This window comes from Belonocnema kinseyi, chromosome 10 (genome assembly GCF_010883055.1).
Source record: "Belonocnema kinseyi isolate 2016_QV_RU_SX_M_011 chromosome 10, B_treatae_v1, whole genome shotgun sequence".
Lineage (NCBI taxonomy): Eukaryota > Metazoa > Arthropoda > Insecta > Hymenoptera > Cynipidae > Belonocnema > Belonocnema kinseyi.
Genome location: NC_046666.1, coordinates 103,911,274 through 103,923,417, shown reverse-complemented (window position 1 = coordinate 103,923,417; position 12,144 = coordinate 103,911,274). Strand labels below are relative to the sequence as shown.

Below are 12,144 nucleotides of genomic sequence, written 5' to 3'. Positions count from 1 at the left end.
AAAAACTCGGAGGTTAGTCGCTTCTCAGTGCTGTAACTTGTAAATGCGTAAACATAAATGGCTGAAGTTTTGACAAGCGTCATTTGAAGGATCAAGCTCGACCAAAAAGGTTCACATTAGTGAATACTAATGCCATCTCTTAGAATTTTGAGGTACTTATCAGACTGCCTAGTAATGCGTTCAATCATAAAACATGAGGACTATGCTAGACTACAGCTACTTCATCTCGAATAGATAGATTACAATTGAACCGCTGGCGGTCAAAAGGGGATACGCCCGCAACGCCGTCGTTTTTGATGACCCCTGAACATCTTTTTTCAGGTCAAATTTTAATTTTTTAATAACATATCTCAATAGGATATTTCATTGCGCATATTTTTAGTCCTATAAATAAATTTGATGACTTTCTTAGTTTTAGAAATAATCAAGAAAATGTTACATCTTTCTCCAATCGCAAAATACGAGTTTTTGGTGTTCAACACGCCATAAGTTCTGCAATAATAGGAATTTTGGAATAAATATTTCAAAAAATATGCACATCCATATAAAGAAACTAACGGCATTCATAGAATTTCAATTAATTGTCACTAAAAATGAGTAACGATTTTTATTCTTCACTTGGCGTAAATTAGATAATCAAAGTTTCATACGTTTCGGGAGTCGAACGGGTTTTTAGAAAATTAAAATTAACGTTCACCTAAATTCTTCTTAGGATTCAAGGCAGTTTTTTGGAAAATAGAAGGTAATTGTGTTTTATAGTTTTAAAGTCACAATTGATTTAAGATCGCCGAGCTGCCCCGTACGCGTCCTAGCTCGTTCTGCAATATCAACGTAAGGTGACCGTTGACTCCCGAAGCGTTTGAAACTTTCCACATCTAATTTAAAATTTTATAAATACTGTTAGTTTCGTTATATGATGGTGCATATTTTATGAAATTTTAATTACAAAATTCTTATTATTGCCGATCTTATGGCGAGTTGAACGCCAAAAATTTGTATTTTGCGATTGGAGAAAGAAGTAAAATTGTCTTAATTATTTCGAAAGCTAAGAAATTCATTTTATTTATTTGTAGGACTAAAAATATGTGCATTGAAATTTACTATTGAGATGTTACGGAAAAATTAAAATTTAGCCTGAAAAAATACGACCCAGAGGCCAAATAAAACGATTGAGTTTCGGGCGTATCCTCTTTTGATCTCTAGCGATTCAATTGAGGTAACGGATGCAAAAACTCGACAAGCGCTAGAAACAGCTTAGAAGTATTGTCCACCCGGGAAAATTTATCGATGAAAAAAGAAGTGGCCGAAACATATAGTAACATATACTTTCGTATCCACCTTGACACAGCCGACAAAGAACCCCGTACTAAATAAATTGAAAATGGTTCTCCGTGAAATTGGCTCAAACTTTGCCATTTGGCACATCTTTTCATACTGAACAGAATATGTTAATGCCAAAACTTAATCATATGCGCCGTTTAAACGCTACAGAGCATCAAAGGTTGATAGCAAGCCGTTTAACCCTTAAAGGTCCCCTTACTTTGGTATAACGTTGAGGTCCTCGTTGGGTCGTTGATGACCCCACCCGTAATTTTTTATTGCGTAGAAGCTTTTTAATATTTTGGCGTGAAATTTTGTTGGGCATTCCCTTAAGTGTCTTGTTATAAGATAACTTTACTTGTTAAATGATTTTTTAATTTTAAGACATTGAAAAAAAATTAAAAACTGAAGAAGATCGAACTTCGTAAATTTCAATATAAAGTGTCAGGGCACTAACGACCCCGTGGGACCTTTAAGGGTTAAGTACACATACTAAGTATAAGAATGGTATACATAATACATATGACTACACTGAAAATTTTTTGGGCGAGCTGCTCGCCCACGTCGTAGAGCAGGAACACTAAATGCGTCGCGCACTGCTCGTCTGCAACTCGGTACACATCCTCTCTCATATTAGGCACGCTGTGTTCCCACATTGGAACAGCTGTAGTCCCAACAATGTTGGTAGAGTAACGCTTCCTTTAGGCGGGAGCACGGAATCCCCACTTCGAATTTCGCGCGGAGTTATACAGTTATAGTTTATACTCGTGGGTCAATTTCATTCTCTTTTGCGGGACTCCTGCGTTCCCAACACAAGGGAAAGGATCTGCTCGCACGTTTGCTACTGTAGCCTACTTAAATGTTGTCTGGCCGCTGCACCAACCGTCGTGGTGGCGCTACGTTGCCAATAAGAAGACAGCTGCTTGCCCCAAATTTTTTCAGTGTACTTATATGTACATGAGTTTGAAAAGTGAGAGGGAGGGAATAAGTCTGAGTGACTGAGTAATCGAGCCGCCGAGTGATTGAGTGGCTGAGTAACAAAGAGGAAGAGAGAGCAAATGAGTGTGTCCTGTAAATAGTGAAAATGATGAAGTGAGTGAGGACGAGGGTAAATCGGTGAGTGTTTGAAGGAGTGATTTTGTGATTAAATAAATGAGTGAATGATCGATAAGGTTAGTGTGTGATTGAGCAATTAGGTGAGGGAGTTATTATATGAGTAGAAAAGAGTGAATATATTTTTACGTCTTTGTGGAAAGAGATCCAAAGAATGCGAACTCACCGTTTAATAGTCTCTTAATTGTGCCGCTCATTTGCGTCATTAATAATGTTCAGTAACCTGCTTTCCAGGCACTCACGTTTAGTTGATCTCGAGCGTACCCTAAGTACCATAGGATGCAGGCGACATGTGCACACGTGCAGTAGTGACCACTGATTACATTGTCCTCTTCTATTTCTTCTTCATCGTGTACACGGTATGAAATGAAGACTGGATGTGTCGTTCCACGGCGAAATCGAGAATACTCTTTCAATCTTGTCAGCCCACGGACGTTCATGTTCATATCAACTTCAGTTTCTTCTCCATCATCTCTATCTAGTTTATCTTGCATGTATGAAGGAGCAAGATTTATCTGATAAATACCAATGGTAAGATCTCGTAAATCAAGAATAGGAAAAGCAGGAGCCACATTTTGTTGAAGTCGAGCCCACTGAGCGCGTCTCATGCGCGTTCAACTCTTGCGCCTTCCGTAAATATTGGTGGGTGGAATCTATTAATGATTGTGGCAGCGATGGAATAAAATTCGTGAAGGTGATGTAGATGAGGCACAGTAATTGTCCTTTCAAAGAATTTGAATATGGAGCGAAAATGTCCATTCCTAGCCTCAACGAACCATCGATTCTTCGCGACCATCCGAAACATATTAGAATCTTCAGTGGATAATTGCTGTTGTCCATTATGGATCAATGCCGGCATCCAGAAAGTGATTCCAAAGTGCTCTAGCCATGGCACGGCATCCCTATATCCTCGGTCAATCAAGAAAATTTCTCCATTTCGAAACCACCCCCTCATAGCATTAACCACCCTCTCGTACTCTCTTTCCAAAATCACTGCATCATTGTTGTGAAAATCCGAAAAGTATGGTCCCAATACGGACAATATAAATCCGTCTGGAGCAACAATCATAGTAGGTTTTATCAAGTGTCGATGTTTTGGTGTCTGCGGCGTACTGCTTGGAATCCGACATTCTGAGGAACAAACCTATGGTGCAAAGATTTTCTCACTTTTGATATAAACAAGTTGACGGCGGCTCTACATAAAAAAGTCAATAAGTCTTTTCTCTATATGTATCTGTGACCTCCCTCTTGAAGTACAGGATCAGAGTACGTAAGAAAAAGCGAGAATTGTTCTTTGCTAATTGGGGAAATACATTTGAATTCTTCGTCAGTGAAAGAACTCTCATTTTCAAAATGATTTTGATTATTCGCCGCATGCCTTCCAAGGGGAAGCATCCCCTTTCGTCCAAGTGATGTGCACAACTTCTAACATTATCCGGAACATAAATGTTACGAAAAAGAAAAATGTCTACCCTACACTCTATAGACAACCTTTCGACATTTTGTCTAGCATTGCATACGAAGCAAGATGCACTTGCCGTTTGCGTTAATACATCTAAACGCATCGTATTTGGATCAACTTCTACAGCAGGAATTTCATCTGATATGCATCTGTTACAATTAATACATAATCTGGAATCATTATTCAAGTCAAGAGGTGGGTAATTGAAAGCATCCCTTCGTGTAATTGCAAGTTGCCGTTCATTTTCATCTTCATGCCATTTATTCATTGCATTCGCTGAGTATTATATCCTACGTTGCATACATAGCAGGCGATCTGTCGTCGATACTCTATAGTTTGTTATTTATACAAAATACAAAATAGAGATAAGTATTTACTTACAAAGGAAGCTTTAGGTTACACATAACACATTAGGTTACTGAATGAATACTAAATGTCGTTGGTAAAACATCTACATACAAATCTCTATACCACTCATCTGTTTAAAAAACGCAATGGCGTATTCATGCATCATACAGTAGTGTTCATGTATGTATAATTTGATAAAGCAAGCTGTGATTTCAATTTTACACTTAAAAATATATAAGCAGCCAACCTCATAGCAAGGCACACATGAACACTACTGTACATCTCGCTTTGTAGCCTGAAGTGTTACATGAAATTGGTCGTCTTCTGTATTTAAGATTTGAAGATAAACAGTTCTATCTATTATGCATTGAATAAGTAATAAACGATGGCGAATCGAGGACAGATAAAATGTTATGCACCTAACGTAGAACAGCTTATAAAACTGCCTTTAATCATCGTTCACTGAAAAAAACAGGTAGTAGGGCCAACTACTTAAATTAGTCAAATATGCATCTAGTACTCCATTGCATAGCACAATCAAGTTTTTTGTTGGTATTACTGCCGTGTAGGTTATTTTGTCGTTCAAGTGATCTGCTGCCTTGAACAATAAATCTAGATTGTGTACTAATAATAGTTGCATATTAGATAATGCTTAGTCTGCCTCGCTCACTCACTCACTCACTCACTACCCCACCCTCACTGACTTCATTATTTTCACTATTTACATGACTCACTTGCTCTCTCTTCCTCTCTTTTACTCAGCCACTCACTCACACACTCACCCTCACTCACTTCATTATTTTCACTATTTACATGACTCACTCATTTTCTCTCTCTTCCTCTCTGTTACTCAGCCACTCAATCACTCAATCACTCGGTCACTCAATTACTCAGTCACTCAGGCATGCACTCCCCCCCCCCTCACTTTTCAAACTCATGTACATATATTTAGTCACATGCATTATGTATATCTTCTTTATTCTTGGTGTGTGTACTTAACGCTTTACTATCAACCTTTGATGCTTTGTAGCGTCAAAACGGCGCATAGTGTTAAGTTTTTGCATTAACATATTTTGTTCAGCATGAAAAGATGTGCCAAATGGCAAAGTTGGAGCCAATTTCACGGGGAGCCATTTTCAATGCATTTATTACGGGGTTATTTTTCTTATTAAACCTTTTTATTCGATAATTATTACTCAAGATAAACAATAAAAACTTGGACAATTTTCCGGTTAAAAATCGATTTTTTGTAAAACACAACTCGCGATTATTCGGTCATTTGTTGATCAAAAATCTTATACTTTGTATCGTGTATTCTCAATATATAAACGATGACTATTAGCAACACACTTTGTTTAAAAAACAAACGTTTTTTTCTATGGATTTTACTTTTTAGCCCTTTGTAGAAAATATGCAACGGTGCTGCAAGCTTTTCTTTAAGCCAGAAGCACCATTCAAGGAATCGGTCAAAAAATGGATATATTAAATTCCACTTTTCACAGGAATTTCCGGCTCGAGATATCCCTTCGAGCTACTCCCCTACCTTGAAAATTAAAAAAGGGCCGTGAACGGCAAGGGTGCAAAATATAAATTTTTGAATTCTCTTCCCAGCATTAATAAGGGAATATTTAGGGCTCACTTTCTATCCAACTATCGATTTTACTACTTAACACTTTTTATAAAATATTCCAGAGTGCTCCCCAGCTTTTCTTCAAACCAGCAGCACCATTCGAGGAATCGGTCAAAAAATGATTATACCAAATTCCTTGTTTCACAGGAATTTCCGGCTCATTTCCTGCTCGAGATATCCCTTCGAACCACTGTCCTACCTTCAAAATTTAAAAAGAGCCACGAACGGCAAAGGTACAAAACATACATTTTTTAATTCTCTTCCCGGCATTAATAAGGGACTATTAAGGGCTCACTTTCTATCCAAGTATGGATTTTACTACTAAGTCCTTTTTATAAAATATTCCAGAGTGCTCCCAGCTTTTCTTCAAACCAGCAGCACCACTCGAGGAATCTGTCAAAAAGTGATTATATCAAATTCCTTGTTTCACAGGAATTCCCGGCTCATTTCCGGCTCGAGATATCCCTTCGAACCACTGCCCTACCTTCAAAATTACAAAAGGGGCCGCGAAGAACAAAGGGACAAAATATGAATTTTTGATTTCTCTTCTTAGGATTAATAAGGGACTATTTAGGGCTTACTTTCTATCCAACTATGGATTTTACTACTTAGCCATTTTAATCAAATATACCAAAGTGCTCCAGCTTTACTTCAAACCAGCAGCAGCATTCGAGGAATCGGTCAAAAAATGATTATCTCAAATTCCACTTTTCACAGGAATTTCCGGCTCGAGATATCCCATCGAACCACTGCCCTACCTTCAAAAATAAAAAAGGGCCACGAAGAACAAAGGGACAAAATATACATTTGTTAATTCTCTTTTTAGCATAAATAAGGGACTATTTAGGGCTCACTTTCTATCCAACTATGGATTTTACTACTTCCAAAGTGCGAATTACCGAAGCTGAAAATATGGCCCAATGTTAATCCAATTTTTACATCCAAAGGTCGGCTAACGGTATTGGGCCAATATCGTCATTTTAATCGGCCCAGTATTGAGACAGTATTGGCAGCCTATATTAGCTGTTTAAACTTGCCGATCCTCCAGAAATGCTTGGTTCAGTATCGGCACTTTATTGCGCCAAGTCTCGATTTAAATTATTTTATATAAAAATGATTTTATTGATATTAAAAATTTTGTAAACTAAATAATATTTTTAAAAAAAGGCCACGAAGGTCAAAGGTACAAAATATAAATTATTTAATTCTCTTCCCAGCATTAATAAGGGACTATTTAGGACTCATTTGCTATCCAACTATGGATTTTACTACTCAGCCCTTTTTATAAAATATTCCACAGTGCGCCCAGCTTTTATTCAAACCAGCAGCGCCACTGGAAGAATTGGTAAAAAAAGGATTATATCAAATTCCACTTTTCACAGGAATTTCCGACTCGAGATATCCCTTCGAACCACCTTTTTTTATCTATTTCTTATTGTTTACGAGGTGCTTCATACTTCTGCTAATTTTTAACTTTTTAAACCGTAAGTTCTTTCCCCTTGCATAAATTAGGTGATTAGGTTGCTTTTAGTTATCGCGTATATGTTGATAATACACCATACAAATTTCAAGCATTTTTATCAGCAAACGGCGAAAAATCGCGAGTTGTATTTTACAAAACATCGATTTTTAATCAGAAAATTGTTTAAGTTTTTATATTCTTCTATTTAACTCCGCCTTGGTGTCGGTTGTGGCGGGATGATAAAAATTTTCACTTCATTTTTTTGCCTACTTATTTAATGATTTGAAATTTGCACTTTTGCACGAATATTTATTTTACGTGAAATTTTCATTTTACGCTACTGTAATATCCAAATAAAATTGTTTTTATATAAAATTTCTCACTTCAATAAATCACAGATTTCAAACGGTAGTTCACAGCTGGTCGCTAGGTGGCACCATGTATCAGTTCAGAGTAGTTCGCATGCCGTGGATGTGCTTTATTTAAAATGACATACTTGGAAAATTATACAATAATACTATTGAGGCAACATCAACAGAATAATTAGTCTATTGTTAAATATAAATATTGACTGTGTCATTTATATCTTTCTATCGACAAGCTATCGCCAGCGTCACCTGTTCTCTTCTGTTGTGGAACGAAAGAGAATGGTATTTAATGATGGCAGCACGTCTCCGTACGCGCAGCGATAAGCTTGGCGACGAGGAAGGGACGTAGTCAAAACATGCTCGAGAAGGATGGCTACAGACTCATGTGGTAACGATCGACAGTCAGTCATTTGCGTACGGTTGAAAGAGACCAATTATTATTGCGCAATGTTCAGGAATTTTCAATATATTTAAAATTTTTAATTTTATAGATTGTCAGTTAAATAAAAGCGTATTTTTAAATTTTGTTCATTTTATTTTTATTGTTTATCTTGAGTAATAATTATCAAATGAAAAAGTTTGATAAGAAGCATTTGTCAGCCGTGCCAAGGTGAATACAAAGGTATATTGTATTTACGTTTAGGTCACTTTTTTTATCGATAGATTTTCCCGAGTGGACAATACTTCTGCGCGGTTTCGAGTGCTTGTCGAGTGGTTGCATCCGTCACCTCAATTGATGCAAAATCTACTGAGATCGTCGAAAATAAATTGTGGCCTATCCAATCTCCACACGTCTTCTAAAAGCAATTTCACGTATAGCCTGTACGAAATTTCCTATTACAAATAAAACATAACAATCTATTTATGAACGGCAGACCAATAAACAAATGGCTAAATCCATTTCGTGAATCCAAGAAGTGAAAGGAAATGAGATAAAACGGAATTTGACTTAGTTTCAATAGACCAAAATTATAATATATAAATTTTAAAACGAGTAATAATATATAAACTGCAAACGAGGAACAAGTGGCAGAATAAATCAAGTGGATCTAAAATGTTCTAAAAAAGTCAAAATTATTAACAAGAACTCAGAATAGATCCGGCGATAGCCTTACCTTTAGTATTATGTATTTTAAAATCAAAAAATGAAGAGACGACTGAATTTCAAGAAGGACTAGATGATAATTGCAACCATCTGCTATGAACAAAACAAGTGCAATAAACTGTCTGTAACAAAGTGAATTAGAACTATTGACTATGTGTGCAGGTAGACGAGGCCACGCAAGTTATTGAACGCAACGCTCGCAGTGACGAAACTCGAAAGATCTTCGGTGTGCCGAGAAGCGTCTTTAACATTGTTTGATATACGCGAGTGCCACGAGATTTAAAACAATCATTAACTATAACTGAAATTGACCCCCCAAAATAATAGGTCTCTATGTTGCGTGGTTAGGTGTGTTCACAATCGCTTGAACTTAGCGGAAACTCATTTTTATGCATTTCCAACCTCAAACGTTGGTCCAGAACCAGATGAATTAAACCAAGATTTTTTAATTCACTCTAACAAAGGATTTCATTGGATTTATTTCTATAAAAAAAGATCAACATATTCTGGATTTGGCGGGCTGAAGTATTTCATTAGGAACAAACATTTATGATTAAAATAAAATATCAAGTTTCGAAAAACAGCATGCAGAACTTTACAATCTCAAAGTGAGAGGAACCTACTGCTGGAACAGGCTCGGTTGCAGATAGCGATTAAAAGCGCGATTTTCAGTTTAAACAAAAAATAAAGCCTACTGTTGAGATGTTGAGTTCCTGAATTGAAAGAAGAGGAATGATTAGAAAAATGTAATGAATTGCAAGTCAATCATTCAAGAATTTAGATGTTTAAATTTCATGGGTTTTGAAAATCGTCTTTGGATAGAGAATAAAAAATCTATTTTTCAATTTAAAAAAATAATAATAAAAACTTGCTCCTCCGATATAAAGAAGATAAATAAGAGAAAAAAGGTTTCATCCAAAAAAATTATTCCATTTCGGGAAAATAAAGATTTGTGTGACGGTATCGCACTGTCATCTAAGAGTTTTTACGGTTTATTATTTTATTGTTTTGAAAAACGTTAGTTAGGAGGTTAGGGAATAAAAAAATAACAAGACGGGGGACAAGTACAGAGTCTGCTATCTCACTTTGAATCACCAATATTTTTATTTTACTATATTAAAAATGAGATTTCGAACAAAGCCTTTCAACAAAATATGTTTTATATTTTTCAAGAATATTTGTTGCAAAAAGCCCATTTTCGGAAAGATGTTGGTTATCTAGTTCTGTACGGCAATCCTTCAATATCTTACGAGAAAATGGCAAGAAACAAAAAGTTTTATTTTTACTCAGATGCTAAATTTAAAAAAAAAATTATTTGTTAATATCTAATGAAATTGTTAAACTTAAGGACATGTGACCAACTCAAATACCTAAATTACTGACCTTACTTTTTCTGTTTACTGAATTTGCTTTGAACTTAAGAACTTTTTTTGTAAATAAAATATCTGACTGAAACTTTGGACACTGTATCAGAAGACCATACATGGTGAGCCTTAAACAAATTCAATTCGTATGAATACTTTCTTATTTGCTAGAAATCAATAGAACATCTCACTAAACTCATGTAAGATCTAGAGGGAAGCAGCTTCCTTTACATAATACACCAGCGTAGGGTGATGAAAAGTTTCGCAGTTTCTGTGGTGATTCTCCAAAGGGCATATAACATAATCTTTTAGCGGTAAGGACGAAAACTTCAACATTTTTTTACCCTGAGGGATCAAGCCTTCTTATCCGGAAGTCATATACAACGAAAGATAATTAAAGGCGATTTTTGACTCTGTAAGGACAAAAACTCGCCAATTTTGTACCCTCGGGCATAACAACTTTTTACAAGGGATCATAAACTACAAAACGGCAGAATTATAGGAATTACACATGAGCGTGGCACCAAATAGTTCCGCAGTTTCTACTGCGATTCTTCCAAATGGCATTTAACATGAGCTTTAACGCAGCCAGGATTTTTTTGGGTGGGGCTTCGTTCTTTTTCGGAGGGGGCTTCAGATTTATGTTAAGGCAAAGAGTGGGGGAAAAGGGAACTGAATAATACAAACACGTAGTTTCGGGTAAGGGGGGGGGGGGTTGAGTCCCCTAGCCCGCCCTCTGGTTATACGCCACTGCTTTGACGCGATAGGAACAAAGAACTGTCCATTCTTTGACCCTGGAGCATCAAGATTTCATATCAGAGTTCATATACAACGAAAGGTAATTGAAGGCGACTTTCAACGCTCTACGGAATTTGTTTACCCTGTGTCATAAACTACACAAGTGTAGAGGGATAGAATCATTGGGAGTGAAAAATTGGTTAATAACGATAGCTTTTGTGTAAAGCGTTTTTTTTATGCAAAGCTTTTCTCAGAATAAGTTTTCTTCAATTAAACTTTTCCAGTCTTATTGTAAAAAATAGTATCATGTTTTTGAAAATTCTGTAAATTAAATGCATAATTTTTCACAAGATTCTGAAAAACCCGTCATATGATTCTATAAATTTAAAATTGAATTAATTTGTTTACTAAAGCCAGAATTAAGATTTTGTTAAGAATTATTGGTAAAAGACGCTTAAAAATTAAGAAAATGTATTTGGAACATAAGTTTCTGGTTTTTTCATATGGTTCAAAAATATTTTAAAACTTGCGAGAACAATAGAAGAAATGAATATAAAGACAAATGTGATTGCAGAAACTGTAGAAAACACGTGTTTTAACATAACCTATAAATAAAACAATACCTTTGGCCTTTGTCAAGTTCCCTGACTACCTCGATGAGTTTTGAATGACCTTCCGATACTTCCTGATCACTTCCATCTTCACTGCTCAAAATCTTCATCGTCATTATCAATTTTATCGAAAATGTTCACAGAGGCAAATTCAAATACTGGACCAACATGTATTATACATTGTATTAAAAATAAATACAAGTTAAGCTTGATCTATCGCATCCATGAACATGTCTATGATCACATCCCAGCAGCAATGAGGCCAATATTAACACCCCGTGCTACTGCGCTTGCGTTATGACTGCGCGCTGGTAGGCTGCACTTGTCGCGCGATTCAAAATGACCTTAAAAAACAATTGTTGTAATTTAAGTAAATAATTATAAAAATATGCACAAGAATATATACTGATTGTGTAAGTTTTGATTACAGGCAACAAAAAATTATAAAACGAATATTATGTAAATAACAGTTTATTTTCATTGAATTACAAAGCCCAACTTACACGTTACAAAACATTTAATTTAATAAGAAATTTCTTGGAAAAATGATTGAAAATCATTATTTATAAGTTTTTGATGTTTTTTTAGTATTTTTCTGGGAATTCATATAATTATATAACCTT

General features: G+C 35.8%; 1 protein-coding gene across 3 annotated transcripts in view; it reads right to left on the bottom strand.

The window, feature by feature from the left end:
* The window catches only part of LOC117181348 (U3 small nucleolar RNA-associated protein 14 homolog A), an 81,237-nt gene extending 69,481 nt beyond the window's left edge, over positions 1–11,756 (bottom strand). For all 3 annotated transcript variants that reach the window (XM_033373917.1, XM_033373919.1, XM_033373918.1), the window contains exon 1: positions 11,534–11,756. In XM_033373917.1, coding sequence (XP_033229808.1) covers positions 11,534–11,637 — 104 coding nt within the window. In that variant the 5' untranslated portion in view covers positions 11,638–11,756. The remainder of the gene's footprint in view (positions 1–11,533) is intronic.
* Positions 11,757–12,144: the final 388 nt, after the last annotated feature.